This window comes from Bos javanicus, chromosome 8 (assembly GCF_032452875.1).
Source record: "Bos javanicus breed banteng chromosome 8, ARS-OSU_banteng_1.0, whole genome shotgun sequence".
NCBI lineage: Eukaryota > Metazoa > Chordata > Mammalia > Artiodactyla > Bovidae > Bos > Bos javanicus.
In genome coordinates this window covers 46,426,844-46,454,355 of record NC_083875.1, presented here as the reverse complement: position 1 = coordinate 46,454,355, position 27,512 = coordinate 46,426,844, and the positions used below count along the sequence as shown (strand labels likewise).

Sequence of the window (27,512 nt, the reverse complement as noted above, 5' to 3'; positions counted from 1 at the left end):
GAAATCATCCTTTTTGTAGGTCAGAAATGGTTAAGTCCAAATGTCCAGATCCTGGTTTCTAACACCATTCTCTAATAAAAGGAACTGGGCTTCTTAGAGGACTGACTGATTCTAGGACCAGGTCAGGAAATGTACCAGATGAATCTGGAACATCTTAAGAGAGCCAGAAAGTAAGGCAGTGCTTTTGCTGGCCAAAGCTCAAACAATTTGAGCAATAAAATAATGTAATAATGGATTATTACAAAGTATAAAATCAATATCCATAAGTCCATGCTGATATAAATAAATGCTTGACTAAACAGAGACAATAGACAACTCTTCAGTACTGAAGAATTCCAAATAATTTATCTAGATAACTTCCCTCAAGGAAATGGAGCATATCTCCCTACTCCTTAAAGTGTAACCTTTTCCCAAAAAGTAGAGTGGAAAAATCAATCATATGCTACCTAAGCCAGATATTCAAGGTCAACATCAACAGTGGCAACTCATGCTGATATTACATACCCCTGATACAAAATAATGAAGATAGCACTTTACCTCTGTGGTCCCCTCAAAACTCGCAACTGTAGTCTAACCCTGGAAAAAATATATAAAACACCTGATCAGTATTCTCCAAAACTGTCAAGGCGATCAAAAACAAGGTGGAGCTAAGGGACCAAGAGGAGCCTACAAAGATATAACAACCAAATATAATGTGATATCCTAATGGGACCCTGGAATTTAAAAAAAGGACATTTGGTAAAAATGAAGCAATTCTAATTAAAGTATGGACTTCCAATACTAATCTATAAGTAATGGTTCATCAGTTGTGACAGTTGTATCATAATAATAAAAAATGTTAATAATAGAAACTGGGTACAGGACATACAGAAATTCTCTTAATCATTCTTAAAAACTTCTCTATAAATTTAAAGCAATTCTAAATAAAAGGTTTATTTTTTAGAAAAACTGACGTTGGCAATTTCGTATTATTCAACATAATATGGGATTTTTGTGAGAATTAAAGTAGAAAATATATGTAAATCACTTAACACTGTGCCTTATTCAGGAGAAGTGTTCAATAAGTGGTGGTTTTTATGAGGATGACTTTTATTATTATCATCATTATTATTTTACACAATAACTTAAGATTAAAGAGTGAAAAAAAGGTGGCATATGTTTAGTCAATATTTACTGTATACCAAGTACTGGGCTAACCAGTGGAGGTTTAGCCGTGGACATAATACACATGGCCCCTGGTTTCCTACAAATTTTGATTAGAGTGACAGCAGAGAGAACCCCTAATAGTTTGAGAAGGGAGAAAAAATATTAAAACTTTATAAAATAAGATAAATGTTGCAGAAATATGCAAATAACAATTTGTAAACTTTAAGGTATAAGTACATGAAATAACTAACTTCTTAGGATATTTAATTTTTCAATTTAACCTTTATCATGTTAACATGAAATATTTTAATTTATAAATTCTTCATTTTCCTATTTACATATCTCATTAGTTTAATTCAATCTTCTCACATGGCTTATTAACATCAGTGACTTTGTCATCATGAGAACTATTTTTTTGAGTTATCTAGCACAGTTTTCTGGGCTTCCCTGGTGGCTCAGATGGTAAAGAATCCACCTGCAATGCAGGAGAGCTGGGTTTGATCCCTGGGTTGGGGAGATCCCCTGGAGGAGGGCATGGCAACCCACTCCAGTATTCTTGCCTGGAGAATCCCCACAGACAGAAGAGCCTGGGGGGCTACAGTCCATGGGGTCGCAAAGAGTTGGACATGACTGAGAACTAAGCACAACACAGCACAGTTTTCCAGAGCATATTGTGCTTACTTACATTTAAGTTGTTCCAGATACAGTACTTTCCAAATTCACGTGTGACTGGAAATTTTATCTCAAGCTGTATTCCTACTTGAATACATTAAAGTAGGTGTTTTCTGTTGGATCTCTAGGTTATGTGATTGCTGATAGCTATAACTTAAACCAATTACAATATTTCTTTTCAATATGGTCTTTTAAAAACTTCTTTATAACGTTCCAGCACCTGCAATGTTCAGTCCTTCTAGGAATATTTCTTAAATTGATGGTAAAATTTTCCTTCTTTTTTTAATGATTCTGCCAGGCAGTCTTTTTAAGCATCCATCTATACCATTGATTGAGGTTGTTTCAGACTAAGATATCTTTACAAGTATAACTTTGTTGTTCAAAATAAAGAGATTAAGAGATGGCCCTTATTTAAGAAACTTTATAAAGATTCAGTTGTAGGGTAACTTCCTTTTTTCTGAAGAAAATTTTATTTCCTCTTATATGTATAGATATATATGGGCTTCCCTGGTAGCTCAGATGGTAGAGAATCTGCCTGCAGTGCAGGAGACCCAGGTTCGATCCCTTGGTTGGGAAGATCCCCTGGAGAAGGGAATGGCTACCCACTCCAGTATTCTTGCCTGGAGAATTCCATGGAGTCGCAGAGTCAGACATGATTGAGTGACTAACACAAACACACATAGACATATATGGGAATATAGGTAGGCAGTTGTAAGTAAGGAGAGGTTTAAATTTAGTAAATGGAAATTTGGCTTAATATAGTAAATTGTCTACAGTAGCAACTTAGCAGCAGCAGCAGCAGTGCTGTTTAAACTCTAGTGTGACCTGGAGAACTGGTTAAAACACATTGCTTTGCCCCACTGGACTTTTTGATTCAGTGTGCCTGGGTGAGGCTTAAGTTCCAAATGATGATGATATTGCAGTTAGGGACACTATTTTCAGAAACAGTGTGCCTACAAAATACTAAACAGCTTAACTTACATAGAGTAGCATTTTGCCTTTGAACAAAACATTACATATTTCAAAAGAAAAAGGATCTAGAGCTATAAAAGTAACTGGCTATTGTGATAAATATTCCTTTGATGACATAGATTTCCTGTACCTTGAAAGAAAAATAGTCAATAAATCATAAATCATTTTTTAAACCATAAACCTTGGTATCACTTCAAACTATTTTACAGAGTTAAGTTACTTACCTGAAATAAAATTGATTGTAAAATGCAAGTATTTATTATCATTATTTAGTATTTTCATTAAAAAGGAAGTTGTTTTCCTTATCAAATAAGAATCTGTTGGGAAGGAAATGTATTGCGGTTTTTAGGAACTAAGTCCATCTAAGTAGGTGAGATATATGGTCTGGGCTCTGGTTTTGAGATTAACATCTCTAAAATAAATGATGAGCCCCTGCTACAGGAAAGACATGGTAAGGTTAATAAAAACTAGCAAATGACCTAATTTTATTCTAAAACAATAGGTAAATTGAAAAATCGAAGTGTAATCAGTAATATCAGAGCTTATTATCAAAAACTTACCTGAGAAATTGAATCTAAACTTACATTAACCTGAGAAATAGGTGAGGCTCTCTTGCGTGACATAGTTTATAATTGCACTGAAGCTTTGAACAGTTTTAAAATAACAAAAAGTTCCTATTCCTTTTACTTTTGTTTATATTTCAAAAAGGAATGACCATTCCTAGTGTATCAGGAGCCATTCAAGTATTTCTCCTGGTAATGTCTTTTGGAAACTTACCCTAAGTAGTAGTACAAATGAAGTTATAAGCGCAGAGGTTTTTGTTTCAGAATGCCTGCTGCTGGTGCTGCTGCTAAGTCGCTTCAGTCGTGTCCAACTCTGTGCAACCCCATAGACGGCAGCCCACTAGGCTTCCCCGTCCCTGAGATTCTCCAGGCAAGAACACTGGAGTGGGTTGCCATTTCCTTCTCCAATGCATGAAGGTAAAAAGTGAAAGTGAAGTTGCTCAGTCGTTTCCGACTCTTAGCGACCCCATGGACTGCAGCCTACCAGGCTCCTCCATCCATGGGATTTTCCAGGCAAGAGTACTGGAGTGGGGTGCCATTGCCTTCTCCGAACAAAAACTATGTGACCATTTAAAATGTTTAAAGATTATAAAGAACTGTGGAAATAATTCTCGAGATATAAGAACAGAATATAAAATCGCATGTTAAAATATAGATGCATATGAGGAAAGGTAGAAGGGAAAAATTCAAAAATAAAGTTTGTTAGGATGGCTATTGAATGAATGATTTTTTTTTTCCCTTACATCTCAATCCAATGTGTTTGTTGTTGTATGTGTGGTTTTGGTAATGAACAAGACCATATCGAGTCCTACTTAGGAAGTTAGAATAATTTTTGATTAGTATGGGATCTGCCCTGCATATACTGAAGTCAGGCCTTATAAGTTTTGGAAATGATACAAGCCAGAAAACTCCTTTGCCCTCTACCAAATAGACCACTAAAGTTCCACTGCTGATTTAAGAGCTTCCATTTCTGTTTTTTAATTTATTTCAAGATTATGGGAATACATTCTTGATTACTGTGTGTAACATTTAAGAGAATTTTATTTTTTGAATTCTTGGAAATTTGCTTCACAATGAGGTTATATTAATAGTCATGCAATTGTGTAGAAAAATAAAGTAATAGTTCTTTTTATTTTTCTTTTACAGAAAAGAGCTGATCCTCTCAGGTACTTTAAATCCAATTAAGGACTTACATCTGGGAAAACTGGCCTTAACTAAGTTTCCGAAGAGTCCAGAAACATGGATTCACAGGTGTGGTTAATTTACACCACGGAATTCTTAGGGCTTAGAACGGGTGGAGGAAAAAAAACACAGAATATGAAGCAGGTCACATACTGATTACTGAATTCTGAAGTCAGATTATATCTACATTCAAGCCTAGATGCCATCACTTTCTACTTAGGTGATATCTAGAGATTATTTAATCTCTTCAGGCTTTGGTTTTATCATTTGTAAAATGAGAATAATAATTACATCTATCTCAGAGTTAGTGGTTGAGTTTTACTTGAGGTAATGCATGTAAACACGAGCACAGTGCTCGACATATGTTAAATACTCAGTAAATTTTATGTTATTACTAACTACCTGAAGCAGTTATGGAAATTGCACTTAGATATTCAACTATAATGAGCAACTTGAGTTTTAATTAAACTTGGATTTAATTCAGTCAGGTGTGTTCCTGGTAAAAATGGTGGTGGTGGTTGTTATGGTTATTAAAATCAACCAAATAAAGGCAACTGAGGTGAATGGGGTGTAGACTGAATTAAAGTTGCTAAGACCATAAATGCAAAGAGTATTTTTAGGTTAAAAGCTGAGGCAGATAATTGAAGTGCATGTAAGAACTCTTTTCAAAATCCTGGCTATCTGGAAGCATTTTACTCTTGAATCACACATAACATCTTTGACTAAAATGAGATGGTCTGGGCTTACTGGTTGGGGTCAATGGGGAGATTCTCTGAAGAAATCTGTTCTTAGTTTATTAAGCCACTTTTAACTTTTCTTAAATCCTGAGCATTTTTAGGATCTTAAAGTCAGTTTAAGGTATCTTAACTGTAACCTTGCCTTTGGCTAGCATTGCAGAGCTGCTGGTGCTAAGTCATTTCAGTCGTGTCTGACTCTGTGGGACCCCATAAATGGCAGCCCACCAGGCTTCCCTGTCCCTGGGATTCTCCAGACAAGAACCCTGGAGTGGGTTGCCATTTCCTTCTCCAATGCATGAAAGTAAAAAGTGAAAGTGAAGTCGTTCAGTCATGTCCAACTCTTAGCAACCCCATGGACTGCAGCCTACCAGGCTCCTCCGTCCATGGATTTTCCAGGCAAGAGTACTGGAGTGGGGTGCCATTGCCTTACTCGAGCATTGCAGAGCAGCTGCTTCCAAATGATGCAGTTGGTTGTACTTTCTCCCTATTAGAAATTGGGATAGCAGACTACAGAGAAGTGTATGATTATGTGTATGGAGACTAGGAAAGGGGTGATGGTAGAGGAAGGGAGTTATTACTAACAGATGCATCCATCGATTTATTGACTTGTCTAAGGTTTTATAAAGCAAGTTTTGGTTGTTAAAAATAACATTATTTGAAAATGACAAAAGTGAATTTTGTTACTCAATTTCCTGTATCCTGGCTTGAAAATTTTAATCTATAAAGAATGCTTTCTTATGAGAAAATATTTGTAAAAACTAAAGACAGTAAGTGGTTAGAGGCACTTTTGAGTGCTTTTCATTTAAATGTATGCTAATAAAAATCTTAGATAAGGGGAAGATTATAGATGAAGAAATTTAAAACCTCCGTGATGGTTTCACTAATTATATTGATTTTTTTTCTTCAAGATTCTATGCTATAATATAGAAATTTTGCTTTATAAAAGCTTAATGCAGCTTCTTCTTTGCAAACACACAAAGGGTGAGGCATGCACATATAATTAAAAGTGAACTGTGCTTCTTTTGAGTATTTACCAGCCAATAATTAATATCACTCCTTCCCATACCCACAGTACCACCAATCAGACACACACACACAAACAGTCCTGTTGCCTTTACATTTCCTGGCCAAATGAAGTTTTGGAGTTGTCATTTCCAAATTGATGACGTTTTCTTTTTGACAGATGTTAACATTTTAGAATGCTTTTTCTATAATCTTTGTCCTTTATCCTCACCCCCACCACCCCTCCACACCCTGCCTACATCCATGGTGCTGAAATTATTATCATTAAAAACACAAACAACTCTCCCCCTCAAAAAAAGACCCTTGAATACTGGGCATTACTTTGCATTGTCTATGAATAGAAATTAAATTGAGAACAAAGAGAACTCTGGTTGTTTCCCTCTCTGGTTTATTTTCTTTACTCATTTCTTGCCCACATGTTACCTTAACAGGCGATGGGTGCTACAACAGCTAATTCAGGAAACCTCCTTGCCTTCCTTTATGACCAAAGGAAACTTGGGAATAATTCCTGCAGAAAGGACACAGCAACTAATACAAGAAGAGATGGAGGTCTGTGGTGAAGCAGCAGGGAGATACCCAAGCAACTATAATGCCTGGTCTCATCGCATCTGGGTTTTACAGCACCTGGCTAAGCTAGACACCAAGGTAGGGTGTTATTTTGTGTCCCTAGGCACGTGTCTGTCTGCCATTTAAATCATCTGGTAGTATGTAGTAATTCCTTCTCAGAGGAGCTTTTAAAGAGAGAAGTAATGGCCCAGTAGCCCAGAGAGGATTGCAACAACTGATACCTCGAGGGAAACTGGCAATTTAAAACAAGTTTGCATCCCTCACCCGCACAGCTTTGGCACTGTTTAAGGCTAGTGTACTGGTAGAACAAAGAAGGTTTAAGCAGTAAGGAAGACTGAGTATAACTCCTTTTGCCCTGAAATAGGAAGAGATGATTAAACTTGATACAATTGAAATTGTTCTTTCTTGGTAGCCTTTTGTTATGTGGCTTAATGTGCTAGATCAGCTGGCTGCCTTTTCACAATCTCTTTTCTTGGGGAGGGAGATCTCACCCAGGTGTTCCCACACTTGGCCGAGTCTGTAAATTACCTGACGATTCTTACATCCTACCCTACATCTACTGAATCGAAATGAGGGTAGGATTTAAAGATCAGTATTTTTCACAGGCTCAGGGGATTGTTTGGATGCAGAACCAGGTTGGGAACTGTCACTGCCTAATCCTTTTAGTTTAGAAATGAGGAGATGGAAGTTTCCAGAGAATTTTAATGGCTTGGACTCAGCCACAGTTGTATCATTTATTATTCATCAGAATGAGAGCCAGGTATCCCTGTACTCCTTCTTACATACTACAGCTTCTCTATTTTTTCTTCACTTCTTATGGTATCAGTGCTTTAGAATCTAGAGTACTCTTCCAAAAGCTTTCCAGGCTTAAGACAATTTAAAGGAGTCAGAATGTCTCACATGGCGCTTTTAGATTAATGGGCTCGCATTCTCCATTTTTGCTTACCTCCCCTTCCTGTATCTCCTTTCAGGTCCCCTCTCCTCTCTCTGTGTGCTAGCCAGAGACTCCTCCAGAATAAATAGGAGAGCTTTCGCTTCTGAGGGATTTTAAGCCAATGATTCTGAAAGAGAAGGCATTCTTTGCAGCTTACATGGCTTTGCATTTCAGGAGGGGTGGCCACCTAATGGAATGGAAAGAGAAACAGAATCACATTAACCCAGGTTCAGATTCTGGCCCTATTAGCTCTTTGTGTAAAGTAAGGCTTTAATGTTTTCATCTATAAGATAGGGGCTCTGCTGCCTGCCTCCGTGGATTATTGTGAAAATTACTTGTGTTAATGTGTATAAAGTACTGGGCACCTAGTAGAGGCTCACAGAATTCCTCTCTCTGCTCCGCATAGGTAGAAAACTTAGGTGGAACTTGACTGCCAGCTAGGTTAACTCAGTGCAATTCATTCATGAAAAAAGTAGTGAAATTTTATTGTTACCAGACACTGTACTATACATTGGATATGGCATAAAGACAAAAAGCTTACTACCAACAAATTGAAAATCTAGTTGAAACAGATACTGACAGTTACAAAGCAGGGTAACACTTGCTGAAACTGAGGGAATTTTCCAGGCACATTGGGAGCACAGAAATGTCTCCTCTGACTGGGCTCATTGACAACAGCTGCGAGAGGGAGCGATGCTACATTCTCAGGGGCCTGGAGCAGTGAATACAAGTTATCTGGTGGGTATAGGGGATATGGAGTGCTTTAAAGTCAGTCATCTCAGCTGCACAACTTGGTGTCCTGTGGGAGGTAGGGAAAGGAAAGGGGAAGGTTGTGGATAAAGGAAGGCAGAGTCCAGGTGAGCTGAGAGCTCTTTGGAAACTTTCTTGCCTTGATGTGGACCTTTTAAAGAAGCAGTCCATATATCAGAAACACAGGGCCAAGGTGGAATTCTTGGTTCCTTGAGACCATCTGTTAAAGATGACAGCTCATAAGTCATGTATGAACTCATCTGCCCTGGTCCACTGCTAGGCTTACATGTTGTCAGCCTGCCCTCCTCTGCCTTGGGGATCTTGGCACTTTTCCTATCACCACTGCCACCATCTCTTACTCTCAGTGAAGGGTGCTGAATTTACAAAATCCACTTTCTGTTCTTATAAGCTGTTGGGCCCAGCTAGGAGATCATGATGATGGGGGAAGACCCTGATGCTGGGAAAGACTGAAGGCAGTAGGAGAATGGGACAACAGAGGATGAGATGGTTGGATGGCATCACTGTCTCAATGAACATGAGTTTGAGTAAGCTCCAGGAGATGGTGAAGGACAAGGAAGCCTGGTGTGCTGCAGTCCATGGGGTCACAGAGAGTTGACACAACTGAACAACAGGGAGATCATGTCCTACAGTGCTTTGTCTGTTAGAGGAAGTAATCACAAAAGTATTAGTTGTCTAGAGCAGCTTAAAAACACATATAAAATGAGGAGCATTTTTTTACTTAGAAAATTGAAAATGATTTTTTAAAGTGCTCATATTTAGCTTGGTAAGGGTATAAAGTGAAAGTCACTCAGTTGTATCTGACTCTTTGCAACCCCATGGACTCTACAGTCCATGGAATTCTCTAGGCCAGAATACTGGAGTGGGTAGCCTTTTCCTTCTCCAGTGGATCTTCTCAACCCAAGGATCGAACACAGGCCTCCTGCATTGCAGGCAGATTCTTTACCAGGTGAACCACAAAGGAAGGGTATAATATAAAGACAAGCATTATAGAAATTGATAAAAATCTTACCAAAGGGCAACATGGCAGCATTTACCAGACCTTAAAATGTGTGTTATCTCTAATATAGCGATTCTGGTTCTAGGCATTCATCCTAAAGAAAAAATGGGAGATGCAGGATGATATAGTGATTAAAGGCTCCACTCAGTGGTCATACAAGCATGATATGAATGCTAACTCTACTAGCAATTTGCTATGTGGCCTTAAAAAGGGTTCTTAGCGTCTCTAACCTCAGTTTCCTCATCTGTAAATTGGGGATGATGACAATTCTACCTCCTCGAGTGATGTAAATTAAGTAGGAGAATCCACATAAAGTGGCTGTCCCTAGTGCTGATACTAAGTGATCAGTCAACACTGAATATTATATTAAATATGGGAGTTTGATATATAAAAATACTGTATATAATAGTGAAAAACTGGTAACAGTCTAATAACAAGGAATGCATTTCACTGCAGTTCATCACAAAGTAGAATATTTTGTTGCTACTAGAAATTATACTTTTTATTTAAAGGAAAATGTTAATTATAAGTTAAGGATATAAAACTAAACATGAGATGGGCCTAATAATTTTTTATGTTATTAGCATTGAATAATATTTAACGTATTTTGAATAGTACCTGGCATATTATAAGTGTGCAACAGATATTTATACACACCAACATGGTGCCATTATGGATATATTTTGTTATATTTTCTATAAGCATGTGTTTTCTAGTCAGGAAAAAAATAGATTACAGAATAAAGAATACTTACTAGTGCTATGGGGTAGAATTATAAGAGGTTTTAATTTTCTATTTTTTGTTCCCTATGATGTTTGTATTTTTCAGTGGACATATATTGAAATAAATTTTAAAATAATCTATTTTTTCAGGGTGGGGTGGAGGAAAACAGTCACAGTTGAAAACAGTTAGAAGTAGTATTCCATTTATGAGACATATTCAGAACAAGCAAAGCGGTTTAGTAGGTGCCAGAGACTGGGGGGAATGGGGAATTAGAGGACTCCTAATAGGAATAAGGGTTGTTTTGAAGGTGATGAAAATGTTTTGAAATTATAATAATGACATAGGCAAATCAAAACTACAATGAGATATCACCTCACTCCCTTCAGAATGGCTGTCATCAAAATATTTGTCATCAAAGTGTTGACAAAGACGTAGTGAAAAGGGAAACCCTTGTACACTGTTGATAAGGATGTAAGTTGGTACAGACAGTAATGAAAACAGTATGACATTTCCTTAGAAAATTAAAAATAGAACTACAATATGATCTAGCAATTCCACCCTTGGTTATGTATATGAAGAAAACAAAAATACTAATTTGAAAAGGTACATGCACCCCAGTTTTCATAGCAGCATTATTTATAGAAGCCAAGCTACAAAACCTTCCTAAGTGTCCATCAACAGATGAATGGATTAAGAAAATGTGATTGATATATATGTGTATATAAATATATATAATGAAATATTACTCAGCAATAAAAAAGAATGAATTGAAAGCTACAAAACCTTCCTAAGTGTCCATCAACAGATGAATGGATAAAGAAAATGTGATTGATATATATGTGTATATAAATATATATAATGAAATATTACTCAGCATTTGCAGCAACATGGACGGTCTTAGAGGGTATTACGCGTAGTGAAATAAGCCAGACAGAGAAAAAGAAATACTGTGTGTTATCACTTATATGTGGACTCAATAAAGTAAACGAATGAATTTAACAGAAACATTCACAGATACAGAGAACAAACTAGTGGTTGCCAGTAGGGAGGGAAGGGATGAGGAGCAAGATAGGAGTAGGAGATTTAGGCAGTAAAAGCTACTATATGTAAAATGAATAAGCTGCAAAGATAGATTGTGTGGCACAGCGAAATATAGCCATTTTATAGTAACTTTAAATGGAGTATAGTCTATAAAAATATTGAATCACTATGTTTTACCCCTGAAACTGTAAATCAATTATACATCAATAAAAGAAAAAAGAAAGTGTATCAGAATTAGATGACAGTAGTGAGACGGAGGAGTCTGGTTGGCTGCCGTCTATGGGGTCGCACAGAGTCGGACACAACTGAAGTAACTTAGCGGCAGCAGCAGCAGTGGCTATACAACTCTGTGACTATACTAAAAATCAGAATTTTTTTTCAACTTCAAAAATTAATTCTAATAAATAAAGCTTCAAGAATAGTTAAGAAATTGTTGAAAAAAAAGGAAAAATAAGGAACTCTGTATATTGGTATGCTGCTGCTGCTGCTAAGTTGCTTCAGTTGTGTCCGACTCTGCAACCGGTTAGATGGCAGCCCACCAGGCTCCACCATCCCTGGCATTCTCCAGGCAAGAACACTGGAGTGGGTTGCCCTTTCCTTCTCCAACGCAGGAAAGTGAAAAGTTGCTCAGTTGTGCCTGACTCGTAGCAACCCCATGAACCGCAGCCCATCAGGCTCCTCCATCCATGGGATTTTCCAGGCAAGAGTACTAGAGTGATATTGCTATATGTTTCTATTTTTTGAGCCAGTACTACAGTTTTAATGTCTATTTCTATAAACATTTAAATATATAAACATATTGCTATATGGCTCAAAAAATAGACACAGTAGAGAGAGTATAAAAGCCTAGAAACTAATTCCAGTGCACAGTGTGTACAAATTTCATTGATGATAAATATGGCATTTCACATGATTGGAGAAGGGATTCTTTTTTCAATTTGTGATGCTAATAAGATTGAGTTTTTAGAAAATAATGGTTAGATTTTAATCTCACATACCAACCTGAACTCTTAAGTGAAATAAAAACGTGAAGAAAAAAGGAATTTAAAAAATCAATTGCAGTAATATATTAAGAAAAATATTTACAACACAGAAACTTAATACCTTTAATATATAAAGATCTCTTACAAACCCATAAGAACAGTAATGACTTTAACAAAGAATAAGTTGAGCAAATTATAAAAGAGAATTAGACAAACAGGCAGTTTGTAAAAGAAACAAAGATAAGTGAATAGGAAAAATATTTAGCTTTAATCATAATTAAGGAAATGTAAATTAAATGTGATTTTCCACTTACTGGGCTACCCTGGTTGACTCAGCCGGTAAAGAATCCGCCTGTGGTGCAGGAGACCTGGGTTCAATCCCTGGATTGAGAAGATCCCCTGGAGAAGGGAACGGCTACCCACTCCAGTATTCTGGCCTGGAGAATTCCGTGGACTGTATAGTCCATGGGGTCACAAAGAGTCGGACATGACTGAGCAACTTTAACTTTGACTTCCACTTACTAAATTAACTAAAACTAAAGTATTGGTGAGGAATTTAGGAAACAAACATTAAGATCTTCTTCCAATAGGGGCATAAATTATACAGCCTTCCAGAGGGCAGTTTGAAATACACATCAAGAACTTTACAGAATTTTTCTCACTGTTCCAGTCAGTGTACTTCTAGAAATTTCTCCTAAATAAAAATAAGACATGTACATAGATTAAAATGTGTGTATACATAGGCGTGTTACTTACGCAAAGTGGAAACAAAAGGAGGGAATAGTTTAAATTGTGATAATCTTTAGGATGAAGTATTATGCAAAAGTTTAAAATTATGTTGTAGAATAATACTTAATGAAATTGGAATAAATTTATAATTTAAGTAAAATAAAATTTTGATATAAAAGATATCCAAAATTTGTGTTAAGTAAATTATACAGATGCATTATTGCAAAAAGCTGAGATTGGTTGTATGGTAGAATATTAAAAGTTTAGTCATTGTTGGTCAGTAGGATAATGAATGATGTGGGGATTTTTTTGCTTCTTTATATTCTGTACTTTTACATTTTTCTATAATGATCATCTTGTATAATCAGAAGAAAAACCAAATGTTTTTTAAAAAATGTATAGAACTCATGGTGTATGTGTCTATAAGAACTAGCATTTCTAGTAGTCTTTCATTTTAAACCTGTTATCTTCTCTTTCATAGCCCTGCTTCCATAGTTTTCTTATAATTTATTTATTCACTAACTCATTTTTATGTGGAATGTTGGAAAAGAATAATTATACAAAGGTCATTTGTTCTGTCAGTGCCTTCCGGTTAAGCCATATCTTTGTGCAGTATCTTTAAGATCACTTAAAAATAATTGCTTTCTTTTTTAAAAAAATCACTGCCTTTTATTCTACTAAGAAAACACCCTGAAATTCCTGTTAAAAGATTTCTTCTTTAGTTAGTAGGCATTTTATATCTTAGGGAAAAGAATATAGTGAATTTTTCTCTTAAATAGTCTCAGAAAAGAGTTTTTTAGGAATTGAATTAGTTTTGTTGAAAACCTTTTAAATATATGCTATTTTTGCCTCAAAATTACAATGAATTTTTAATTTTTACATGTAGAAAATATATAGTAGAAATAATCTAAATGTTTTTCACATTATATAAATTCATTTTAAACAAGTCTTCTATTCTTTTCAATACATAGTAAGAAGCTGTACCATAATTAAAATGCTGCTGTATTATGGCCTGAATTTCCTGCAGGTTAAGTCTTCAAAAATATAATTTAAAAAAAACAAAACAAAAACCTTAAGATTAGTTTTTGTTTTGCAGGTAGAAGTTTATCTGGTGGGTTTATTTTGCCCACCTTTTAAATCAAATAATCTCATTATCCATTTCTCAGAGACTCACTAGCAATAGCTTCTGAAATAAATTTATGTGGCTGTGAATTAACTCATTATAATTTAAAGGAGATGTTTAAAACATTTCACTGATAAAACTTGACCATCCTAGCTGGGAGTAATCATATCCGTCTTTACCAGTCACTTTGTTTATTAAATTGTTCATTCATTCATTAAACATTTTTATATAGGGTATAGGGTGATGGGAACAGTAATTAGAAATGAATAAGTATCTTAAAAAACTTATATAGTTTAGTGGGGATGAAAAGGTGTACAGGAATTTCTATAATATATATGATGGAACACACAAGAACTATGGAGGCTGAGAAGAGGGAAGACTTCTGGTTTTCTCTATGAAAAGTAGAGAGGGATCTTGCTTAAGGAGAAGGCATTTGCCTGAGCTCCCTGAAGAGCGGGTAAAAGAGCTTTTTGGCATTGTGTGGTCTGTATGGTTCACTGTTGATAAGTACATGTCATTTTTCCTTAGGTGGTCTGAAAATCCTCTCTCTGACAGATGTGGTAGGCCCTCAATACACCTTTTTCTGATCAAAACTCGTTTGCTAACCTGTCTGAGACACTGCCAAATAATTTATTTTTTCAGAAATGCTGCTTTCCTTTTTATCTCCATTTGAAATTCTTTAGTTTGCAGATTTAAACAATTCACTGCTGAATTTTGTCTTACCTATTTAAAAAAGTCACTTATTGGTGATAAGTTTGAGACAAATAGTGAAAGTCATGAGCACTTGAAAATTCCTGTTATTCATGCATCATGTTTTTGTACTAAGCCCTTAGAATTAAGTAGTGAACGAAATAGACATGGTTTCTGCCCTGATGACACTTAATAGTGCCAAAGAAATAATTACACCGAGTCTATTGTTGAACAAATAGATACAGTACAGATTGATTAAATGCAAAAAAAAGTTTCCATCAAAGTGACCTCTGAATTTATATTTTCCCTTCAGTATAAGCATTAAATTAAAAGTGAATTCCCAGAGTCTTTCCTTATTTTAGAATCTGGCTGTTCTATGTGTATGCCAATTAGAAAGGTCCTTAAATTCTGTAGTATTAAAAAAATTATTATTTTCTAAAAGAAATGGAACATGAGTATTTATTAAGCAACAACACTGTGTTGGATGTTATGTACAAAATATTGATAGGAATGGCATTATCAAAACAAGGAATGAATGAAAGAAATTCAAAGCATTAACAGAGAAAGGAAAACCTTTAGCAATTCCTCATTTCACTTCCCTTTTTCCTTCCTACAAGATTCTTCTTGATGAACTATCTTCTACTAAACACTGGGCATCCATGCATGTTTCAGACCACAGTGGATTTCACTACCGCCAATTTTTATTAAAGTCTTTGATTAGCCAAACTGTGACTGACGGTTCTGTATTGGAGCAAAGTCCTTTGAGAAGTGAGTCAACTGTAGTTCTCCCAAAAGATGAAGAAGCAGTGGCTTCACCAGAGGAATCAAGGATAAATCTTCCCCATCTTCTAGAAGAAGAAGTTGAATTCAGCACTGATCTTATTGATGCCTACCCAGGACATGAAACCCTTTGGTGTCATAGGTAAGAGAAGGAAGATGTATTTCCTGCATGAAACTCTGTGTGTCCTTATGAGAGCTACAGAAGGTCTTACATCTGACTGGAGCCTCCTTGGGTAAATACGGTAATTTAACTATGGAACTTTGCCTGAGTGATTCAAAGGACTTTGTGTTACCATAGCCTCCTCCTCACAGTCTTCATGAGCATGAGGTTCTTTGCACAGATCTTTGCCAATGGCTCAAGATGGTGGTGTTCATCCTTGATTGTGCAACAGAATAACATGTGTTACTTCCAAACTAAAAAATGTTTCTGGACTCCATCTTTGGAGATCCTGATACTTAGCATTTCTGCGATAGAGTGCTGCCATCTGTCTTTTAAAAAAAAAAAAAAAAAACAAAGAAAAAACCCTAACAGGTAAATTTGATGTATAGTCAGGGTTGAAATCAATGATTAGACCCTGCGAATAGTTAAGCTTTGGCTTCCCAAATGGCTCAGTGGTAATGAATCTGCCTGCCAATGCAGGAGACATGGGTTTGATCCCTGGGTCTGGAAGATACCCCTGGAGAAGGAAATGGCAAACCCACTCCAGTATTCTTGCCTGGAAAATTCCATAACAGAGGAGCCTGGCGGGCTACAGTCCATGGGGTCGCAGAGAGTCATACACGTCTGAGCACACACAGATAGTTAAGCTTTACTGTTCTTCTCAACCATGATGGCCTGCAGATTAATTTACTTTGAGTATAATCTCTTGACTTTTTTTTATTTTTAAGGTAAAATAAAATATATTTTATTAATATTTGTTTAATTTTACTATTCAGGATTATTATGAAGGTGTGAACGAGGGTTAGCAACCTCATAACTTGAGTTTTAAGTACCTTTGACAGTACTTTTCATTTTGAAATGAAATCCAAGTATGGAAATCCCCTGATTGGTTTATTTTGGATTATCACTTAGTTGGAGGCATCTCTGGCATTAAATATACAGATTTTACTTCAAGTTACAAGATTATGCTTATAGACAAATGACTTGCCTGTGGTAGGCAAGAGGTAGGCATTTTAAATAATTGTGTATTTTTTTAAGTTAATTGAAATTTTTTCCCTTTTTCCAGACTAAATATATTTGAAAGATATATTAGAAGATGAAAGACAATCTCCCCTCTTTGGCACCTTCATAAATACAAAATTGTCTTTTTCTCTTATAAACAAGACAGTCTTATTCCACATTTTTAGAAAAGGAGAGAGATCTTGACTTGCATATTTTGGTGTTAGATTTTTGTTGCTGTTTCATATTTAGACACATTAATAGCTAGGCTTAGAGAATATTAAAAATTATATTTGTTTTCGGAAGATAGCTAGATTGTTAGAACAGAAACTTTCTTTGTTCATAAGATTAATGGGAGTTTGGAATGGGGAAAAGAGACAGTTGGGAAGACCTATATATCATACAGACCAGTTTTCTACTGATTCAGTGCCCTTAAGCTGCTTCTCTGTCCTTTAAGATTTATCTGTAAAATGAATATGTTATATGCTCCTTTGTTCCAGAATAAGCTAGGAAAATGAATAGAATTCTCTTTTAAAGGCTTAGAATTGTTAATATAAATGAGATATAACAACCTAAAATCTATGTAGTTTACCTTATTTTGTACAAAGATGTGGACCCCATTTTGTCACAATTTTTGGAAATTAGGCATATGGATCTTCATTTTTAACAAATAACTACAGATGATTCTAAGAGCAGGAAAACTCTCCTTAGGGGAAGAACAGGAACTGTGTGTTTTAACATACTTTACTCAGAGCCCAGCACATTCTAGCACATGTGGATGTTTAATGAGACTGTAGTGCTGGATTAGGGGGAAATTCAGAGGGTTTCTAAGATAAGTAAGTCCAGTTGCAGCAGTTCTGTTCTTATTAAAGAAAGTACTGGATAGAGGCCATAGACTAATCCTCTAGAGGAGCTATTTAATCCTCTTGTTGCTGAAAATCACTTGTCTTTTAGGCTATCAATGAGGTTAATTTTGGTTTTGTTTTATATTTTAATTTATAGCAGAGATTGGGCAAAAACGCATCTCTGGTTTCATATTATAGTTACAGAGAGTAACAGCACCAGGTGATTGTCCTCATCTCAGTCAACGTTTTTTTAAAAACCTTTGGGGTAGTATTTCAACAAACTAGTAATCTGGACTTGTGAAGCTCTGTTCGAATACCAGAGACTACATCTTAACTACTCTCCTTCCCCAGATCGCTCTGGGTTACCGGAGGCAGTGAGACTGAACACTACTGTGTGTTTGGAAATTGTCTAACTTACTTTTCTGTTTTCTTCTGAAAAGCTTGACATTGTGATGTGGTTTTTCTTTTCTCTTCTATTCCTCCTCCTCTTCTTTCACAGACGGCATGTTTTCTACCTTCAGCATCACTTAAATGGTAGGTTTCCTCACAGCGTGATCCAGTTGTCACCTGCCGACAGTCCTGGGGGAACTTTGAGTGACTTGCACGGTATCCCAGCAGGCCCCCACACGTCTCAGGCAATGGAGGTGGATGGACTCAGTGACTTTAGCAAGCAAGGCTATTCCCAGGAAATCAAACGCCTGAAGCGGACCCCAGCTCCAGACTCCCTGGGCCTGGAAATGGAGCACAGGTTCATCGATCAAGTACTGTCCACCTGTCGGAACGTGGAACAGGCCAGGTTTGCCAATGCATACAGAAAATGGCTGGTTACATTGAGTCAATGAAAGAGGTGAATTAGTCCTGCAAAGTTCCCCTTTTTAGTGCAATATGGCTTTTCTTTCTTATTTACATAGTTGCATGAACTGTTTGCTACTATTGGCTAACTATGTGATCTTCATCTTTAGGCTAAAAGTCCCTAGTAAATCTTTCATTTTATTTATTTTGTTAAGAACTGGCATTCCTTTGGCTATAAAATAACTGTGTAGTTCCTTCTTGCTAAACAGTGAGTCTTAACTTTTTTCTTTTTAACTTCTCATCCTGTATATTCCTGTCTTTGAGACTTTGCTCATTTGATTCTCCAGATTGGTTCACACACACCTCAGCCCACCTCAGTGCAGTTGCTGTATAGGCTTTTTTTTTTTTTTTTGGTAATCAAAAAGTTATGCTGTAGTTTAGCTTAAGAACAATACAAATTCAGAATTACTCGATCTAATTGCTGTTTTGAGAATCAGATGGCCAGATGGATGAATTTGTGAAAATACACACCATTTCTCTTTCACTAGCATGTTATACTCAAGTCATAGGCCAACGTAACCAAAGTCAGAAGTATTGGAATTTATATGAACAACGTAGTTCTAATATAATCCATTTTTAAACTAATTATTTTAAAAAACTAATTTTATGAGTTTATGTAATTGTAGTGGAAACTTATTTTTACTACTAGCTTTGATAAGTTTTTTTACCTCAATCAATTAAAGTCAACTTTAAAAAAACCTAGAACGCCATTTTTAGTTATTACTACTTATTTTCCTCCAAATTCACCATACAATATGGCAGGCTTATGCATAAAAACGTATCCATTAAAAACCTTCCTTTGTAAAGTTTTTAAGTTACTGAGGATACACTGGATAAACTACAAAATTTTTATGAAGGGATTATTAAGTTTACTGGCAAAAGCCAGGGGGAAAGAATAGTCTTGAAGGTTGGTTCTTCAGTCTTTATTTTAAAAAATAAAACAATTTAGAAACTTTGATACTGAATTTATCAGGGATGAGGTACCAAAGTATCCATCTTACCTTTTCAATAATAAGGGCTGCATTTTTCAAATAGGTGAGACAGATGTGGTGAAAGTAATATCTATTTCTTGATATGAAACAGTGCTTTGCATTTCTTCTTTCCACATACCTTTCTCTTTATTTTCCCCATCCGTGGTTTTTTTTTGGTCAGCTTCACTTTTGTATATTTTTCCTTGTCTATTATATTCATAGATGTAAACTAAAGATATTCTCCTGTTTCCAGTTAATTCCATACCCCATTAAACACACACAAATATGAATATAAATTGCCCCCCTAAAAGTTACCCTAATAATGTTATTGGGTAACTTTTAGGGGGGCAGTTTATTATCCTGTGTGTATAAAATGTAGTAGTGGCTGGAACAGTGTGACCACCATGCTTTGCCTGTTTTCCTCTTTTTATGCTAGGCTGCCTGTAGGGTAAGAAGACATGTAGGGAAAACAGACCTCTTCTATCTCACTGTTATGGAGACTCTAGACTTGAGTGAGGAACGTTGCCTTAAGGGAAAAGAATAGGTACTTTACTTGTGTATCATGATTTTGTTGAGTGGCAAACTATCAAGTGAGACTTAAGAATACCAAAAAGCTTGTCTAGGCTGGTATTTATAGACAGAAGCTGCTCTTCTCTCCTAGAGCAAAAATTACCCTTTTATAACTTTTTGTAGTATTTAGGTGAGAAAATGATTGGCATTATGAGCATAATTTTATAACCTTTTATGTACAAAGCATATTTTGAATCAAATACCTCAAGGTCTACCTAGACCTCTGGATAAAACTATTACTTTATGATTTTTAGCAGCTGCAGGGATTAAGGGGTAAACTACACACAGGTGACGTGGAGATCCAGTAAGTTCCTCTAATGTACGTTGCCAGATTTTGGCCTCACTGTTAGTTTTCTTCCAAGAATCATTTTAAGTATCCTGACTGATAGGGCTGCTTATGCTTTGGTGTGTGAGTGTGAGAGTGTCAAGACATGAGTATAGACAATCTCCTGTGAAACATCAGCTAAATTTTATAATGTTCCACACTTTTTTATATCTTCCACAAAGTTTCTTGCCCTTCTTTGATGTTAACTGTCTTCTTGTGTTTTAAGTCTCTTAACTCACCCCTGCACAAAGCCATGCAGTCCTTTAATATACCTTGGTCTCCTGTCTTCCTAATAGTTTTAAGTACCAAGTAAAAATACAAATATCCAAAGGATACAGTTTGTATCTGACTCTTGTGTGCTACTTTATTTCTAAAATTTGTAGTTTTCAAGTGTTCATTCACAGAAAAACATAATATTGCCCTGTGTAGTTGTGTGCTTTACTCTGAGTGGTGGACATCCAGCTCACTAGCTGTAGCATGATAATATCTCTTGGACTGAATGAGCTCATGCAGTGGAAAGGATGTGTCTATTTTTAGAGACTCATTAGTCTTCACTTACTTTTCGATAAATATGTCACTGTTAAAAGATGATTTAGATTAACACACATTTCATCCAACTTTTACTGGAAGAATTGTAGACCATCCTAGGTCAAGAATACTACTGACAAGTTAAAAAAAAAAGCAATAAGATCTGTAAATATCTTACAGATAAAATATCTGTACAATCACTCCTCCCCAATCTTTTACTTTTTTAAGTGTACCTATTTTGGTAATGTGTTTCCAGATTCTGTCTGCCTTGCATATTGTAAGGACTTATTAAATATTTATTAAATTTATGAATGATTAACTGAAGATGGGAAAATTAATCATGCAGGATGCATAGAGTGAGTTATGATTGAGAAATTGATGGAGTAGAGCACTGAATTGTCAATGAATGATGTATTCTGCCTTCATGATACTTAGGAGCAGCTATTGCATATAGAATAAGTTAATTTAGATTTTTTTCTTCATTGAACTACTTTGTTTATGCTTGTTAAATCCCAGCCAAGAAATGCAGCTGTATAATATCAGTTAACTGTACTTTAATATATATTAAAAATTCATAGAAGAATGAAGACCATTTTCATTAAGAACACTACTTTCTATTCATTTATGATGTTGGGGGACAGATCTTGCCCATAGAGCCAGAGCCACTTTTGGGGTATCTGAGGAAACTGATTTCAAAGATTTGTTGATCTGTATCTATGCATAAGTAGTCATTTTATGCTTCTCCTTTTCCCCTCCACAACTTGAACTTTTTTGATATTTCTTAAACCCGTGAGTCATTTTTTTTTAAACTTAAGGATTTGATACCTTTTAGTGTCCCCTTTTTCTTTTTTATGTTTTAGCATTTTTTCTCTGGGCCCAGACTTTGAGTCATATTTCTTATTCCAGTGGTACAATTCTAATTTAAATTCAAGGCTTCATTATTTATCGGATTAAATATACAAGATGTCACACAAAGCCACTTAAGTCTTCAGATAAGGACTTAGTAACACAAGACATGCCAACAGAAGTTCTTGGATTTTTATGTGGCTTTTTTGTAGGAACGCATATATATAGTGATACACTATCATTTAGATATATTCAGGTCATGTGAATTTATGCTTGTCTAGATATATACATGTATGTGTGTGTAAAACTTAGTATTTTTGAGAACAAATTGTCAGTCTAGTATTTTTCTCTTAATAGCACAAGATGATATCAAACATGAGGGCTAAATATAAGTTAGGAATGCTACCACTTGCTATGCAACAATCTAATTTCGACCTTAGTTCCCCTGTATTACAGAAGATGCTAAAGATTTAGTTTATCAAAGGAAGTTAGAAAACACTTTTTTTTTTTTGCAAAAAGCTTTTGTAAGCCTAATTATTTTCTTACTAGAAAATTACATTTTAAAACTTTAAAATATTGAAAGTATGCTAGAAAATTTGAACAGCATTGTAACAACTGAACTTTTTGTCTTCTAAGTAAATTTCTCAAATAGAGCTAACAGACCCTAGCACTTTACATGCTGCCACCCTCCTGTGCTTGGGTATACTCTGTGATGTGCTCCTGTTCAGTAGAGAAGTGCGTGAAAGCAGAGGAAAGCTTAGGCAAGTTCAGTGTTGAAGGCAGTGAGCAGGAAAAGTCAACCCTGAGAATTGCATTTACCATCACATAGTGTCTTTTAAAAAATAACTGTGCATATACTGTGTTTCTTTGAGTGCCTTTCTTACTTTTCGCTGAAGCAAGATTATGTTTAAGTTTAATTAACCTTTAAGTAAAAATCAAAGGGTGAAAATTTTATTAAACAATTGATTATTTTATTTATTCCAACTGCTAGACATGGTCTAGTGGAATATTTTATCCTTAAGTGAGTTACTGATATGAGCAAGAAGGATGTTTTGGTTTGCATTTTCAAGCACCCTACCAAGAAGAATTAGTTCTTTCTCAGTAATAGCTAACTTTTTGGGGGTTGGAGGCATCACGTTTAGAGGATGGCATATTCATAACTAAAGATCAGCCTGAAACCTGTATAGCCCATGCTTAAAGGGAAACAGTGGCTCTCTGTCCTAACAGAAATGCCATATGGTTGTCCTAAGTGAATCCTTTGCATCATTTTAAGGACTTTTAAGAACTCCTTCCCAAATTCAGGCTTATGGATGATAGTTGAGAGGGAGGGGAAATGGAAGTTTAATTTTTTCAAATATTGGAGGAACAGAAGTAAATAATGACATGAAATTTAAAATGTGGCTTTTTATGTATTTGGGTGTGAAGAGGGGAAGGATCAGAATTCCGTATTTCCAGATAGCAAATAACTGTTAATTATATTTAAGATTCTAAAGTGCTTTTCAGAGAACTGTTGAATATGTATTCCTAAAGGACAGCAATAGGTCATGTTTATGGTGGAAACAAAGCTATTGTGTCAGTTGTGGATCTGGGGGTTAGGGACCTCAGGCTTCCAACTTTGACTTCTGTATTCTCACCAGGCCATGTTAACACTATAAAACCAAACTGTTTACTTAAAAAAAAGAAAGAAGAAAAAAATAGCAGTAGCTTACTCTGTTGATGAAATCTTGTGCTTCCAAGCATATTAGCTATATAGAGTTTGTGCTTTCTGCACAATAATATGGCCCACAAAGCTTAACCCTGGCACTTCTTTTATTAATCTGTTATTATTCCTCAGGGTGTAGAAAAATTAGTAAATTTAGGACAAAACTTTATATTCAGTGGCAAAAAAAGTGAAAATATGCTAATATATTACTAGCTCTTAAAAATGTTAGTATAGATAGTATTTTTTATAAACTACTACCAGCGCAGTAGCTCATAGGCGCTCGGTGACTGCCTCCGCGTTCCTCTCGCTGCTTCAGTCCCTGTGGCTCTATTATGAATGTTCTCTTACACATGTCTTCTACAGAAATGACTTTTGTATTGTATTATTTTCCATGTTTAGCAAAGGTAGCGGTGTTTTAGTTGACATAAGTCTCAGTTTTTGGAAATCCTGTTGAAAAAACGATTACTGTTGGTTTTCAAACTGATAACTCTTATGCTTCTTAAAACTTCAGTCTCCCCGAGAGAGTGTTTTGCATAAAGGCCTGTGTACATGTTCAGTACATTGCATAACGCCTTGCGCCTGGCAGGAACTCAACAGGTCAGAATTGTTACAGGCTAGAAAGTTAAAACTAGCTTGTTTATCTTATCACTGTCCATATTCTTAGCTTCAGGAGAAATACAGTATTGTGTTTAAGATACATAATCAGGTTCAAACATACACAGCAATGATATACAGCTATATAACATTGTAAGTGAAATTTAGATACTTTTAAGGCATACATATGTGTGTGTATTCACATATATATATGTATATATATTTAAATGAGATTTGGAATTTCAGCTTATATAGTGGTTTTACAAAGAATTTTATCCAAAGGACTTTTATTTTCATACTTGCTTGAAGTGCTCCTATTTAAAAGCAGTTTTCTTTATTACACCAGCCCCCGTCAAGCAAAATTGGAAACCTAACACAAGTGCCCATTTGCTTGAATTAACCAGATATTGGTGTAAACTGTTCATAGTAAGTCTTCGGTTGCTTATGAACCATGACATTTTGACTCTTCTTCCATACATATAGGGAATCAGCCTTAATTTTATGTATGGCAGTCACTTTCCTCAAAGTACTATGCAGCATACTTCAAATGTTTGTCTTTATAAAGCGATCAATAATAAATTTGAGATTTTTCAATGTCATAGGGATGAACAGTTTCACACGTTCAGATATTGATTCATACAGCAGTCTGTTAGAAATGCTAATACTTTATCCTCCCTCACAAATGTCATCTTGCATTTGGAGCAGATTTTTTTTCTTACTAGTTAAAGAACGAATGCACTCATAGTAGGTGCTCAATAAATACTTGGTGGATTATTGATCTAACATCAGTGTAACAGCTTTCAGAAAGGAGACTGTTGTCATCTTTTCATTGAAGAGTATATTTTTATAGTAATATATGTTTGAAACTGGAAATTTTTCTCATTTGACATGAATTAGGCTTATTTAAGTTGGAGTTAGTAACATGTAATAAAATTTTTTTAATCGTTTATATAGAAATGGTCTGAAGATATGAAAAGTTTAAGTAGTATCTCTGTGCAAGGCACATTCATGAATGTGATTAAATGTCTTAATAGGCTGCTGAACTCTAGAGAGAATTGCTATAGTCTTCTGCAGTCAGATTCTGTGTTGGTCTAGTATTTTCTAGTCTCTCTCTCTCTGTGCGTGCGTGCTCAGTTGTGTCTGACTCTTTGCAACCCCATGGGAGTGTAGCCCTCCAGGCTTCTCTGTTCATGGGATTTCCCAGGCAAGAATACTGGAGTGGGTTGCCATTTCCTACTCCAGGGGATCTTCCTGACCCAGGGATCAAACCCACGTTTCTTTGTCTCCTGTATTGGCACGCACCATCTGGGAATCTCTGTTTTCTGGTATAAGTTCGGTTTATTTCTCCCTAAGTCTTGGTTACTTTTCAGTGTCTTAAAAGTAGTGATAGCAAAATGAGGAAGAAATTTATATGAATAATCTAGTAGTTTGAGTCTATTAATTTGTGACTTTCAGAGCATTTTTGACAGAGTTTACCTAATTCAAACAGATAAACAATTTAAAAACAAGCATTCCATCCTGAGATGTGACAAGCAGAATATGCAGCACGGGCATAGTTAGGCAGTGCCTCCTGATGAGATTGTTGATGCATGACGAACACTGGCTTCTGACTGAGGTGACCACTGTGGGTATTGTGTACTGGTATTTGTTGTTCCTAGGAGAATAATGGTGTATATATGGAATATGTACCAGATTAACTTGTTTTTGAATTGGACAAAATAAAAGACGAGGTTTTATAAATACACCAAATATTTATACACCCTGCTACAAAGAAACTAAAAAGAAGAAAATGCTAAAAGAGCAGTGATCTTATTTTTTCTTCATAGCTTCTAAAAAATTTTTTTTTCACGAAGTCTCTTTGGACTCAAGTCTCTTGGACACTAGGCAGTTGCTTACTTTAACACTGAGGGACTTTAAAGTATAGTTCTCAGATATTATATTCTGCTATTAGAATTCACCATGTCTGTTAATTTTACATGCTTAAAGATTTTCCAGAAAATGGAGTGTTGCAGTCAGTGTTAAGATTAAATGAACAGTGTAGGTTATAATTAAATGGGACAAGTTACATGTATGATCTGTGGTGCACGGTCAGATCCTGGATATTAAAGATAAGTTTGACTAACTTATTTTACTGAAGATACCAATTGTCTTCACTCTGATTGCACTGCTGTTTTTCTTAAACTATTTTCCCCCAGTATTACAGTCGGCATTGAATTTCATTTGGCATTTACCATATTCTACTTGATGTTTTTTAAGGATTAAATATTTTGTGAATTCTTTTTACACTTAAAACGTGTACCTTGCAGAGGGATAAAAATAAATTTTGAAATAATGTATTTACAGTGTGTGCTTATGGTGTTCTGTGAGTTAATAGTCCAGAGTGCTTTAAGAGTGATGCTAAATTCTAAGGCTGATATAATGACTATAGATTTTCTGTATCAGCGCTGTCCAGTAAAAACAAATGTAAGCTACATAACGTAATTTAAAATTTTAAAGCTAGTAGCCACGTTAAAAAAAGAAATACATAAAATTAGCTTTATAATATATTTTAATTAACCCAGTATATTAAAAATATTCTTTTACATGTGTAACCTATATACAGAATTGAGGTGTTTTACCTTTTTTTCCCATAGAAAGTCCTCAAAATTCAGCGTGTATTTTGCACTCAGAGCATCTCAGTTCTGACTAGCTACATGTCAAATGCTCAAAAAGCCACTTATGGCTGGGGGCTGCTCTGTTGGACAAAGCAGATTCATAGAGTACAAAGTATGGCTTTATTTTAAATTAGAGATGCTGAGGTAGGCATGAAATTATGGTACATTAAAAATTATTTATTATACTTAGAAGAGAATCGAACTGAATTATCCACTTGTTTTTCTTTGCCTTCGTTTTAAATTTTCTTTAGAAGTTGGCTCAACCTGTTTCATTTTGCCAAGCATTATTTGAGGAAGTTATTCCATGCCTTGTAAAATACCATAATATACTGATTATAACCACACATTATTAATAATACATTTTTCAATATGTTCACTAAATTCTGTCCTGCTTCTTCAAAATAATAGCTTAAATTGCATGTTTATTGTATATCTGTACCTATTTTGTTCTTATCATTATAATACAATAATGTGTATTTAGCAAATAGCCCTAGGATTCTAATCTTCCCATGCAGCTGTCCTCCAGTACTTATTGGTACACTTATTAAATTGTAATAAGTTGCAGAAAAGTAGGATGAAACCATTCTTTTTTTTCCATTAGATTTGTTTTTAATCATGTTACCATGTATCAAGCCAGCTATAAATTATATTTCTGTAGAATATGGAAAATAGCGTTTATGTCTTATCTTTGCTAAATGTTTGCAATTTTAAAGTAAACTTTTCATCTCCTAAAATGAGTGTTAAGTATGACTTTATTTTTACCTGTAGTGTTTTACAATTCAACTTAAGTCCCCCAGCCTGTTTTATTTAATTGCGGTGGAGGTGTGAGCTGT

At 35.4% G+C, this 27,512-nt stretch overlaps 1 protein-coding gene across 5 annotated transcripts in view; it reads left to right on the top strand.

Annotated features, from left to right (window-relative positions):
- The window catches only part of PTAR1 (protein prenyltransferase alpha subunit repeat containing 1), a 49,108-nt gene extending 22,747 nt beyond the window's left edge, over positions 1-26,361 (top strand). For 3 of the 5 annotated variants that reach the window (XM_061425503.1, XM_061425505.1, XM_061425506.1), the window contains exons 4-7: positions 4,500-4,604; positions 6,727-6,940; positions 15,471-15,775; positions 18,137-26,361. In XM_061425503.1, coding sequence (XP_061281487.1) covers positions 4,500-4,604; positions 6,727-6,940; positions 15,471-15,775; positions 18,137-18,479 — 967 coding nt within the window. In that variant the 3' untranslated portion in view covers positions 18,480-26,361. The remainder of the gene's footprint in view (positions 1-4,499; positions 4,605-6,726; positions 6,941-15,470; positions 15,776-18,136) is intronic. The other 2 variants (XM_061425504.1, XM_061425507.1) reach the window with 2 other exon arrangements.
- The last annotated feature ends 1,151 nt before the right edge of the window (positions 26,362-27,512 follow it).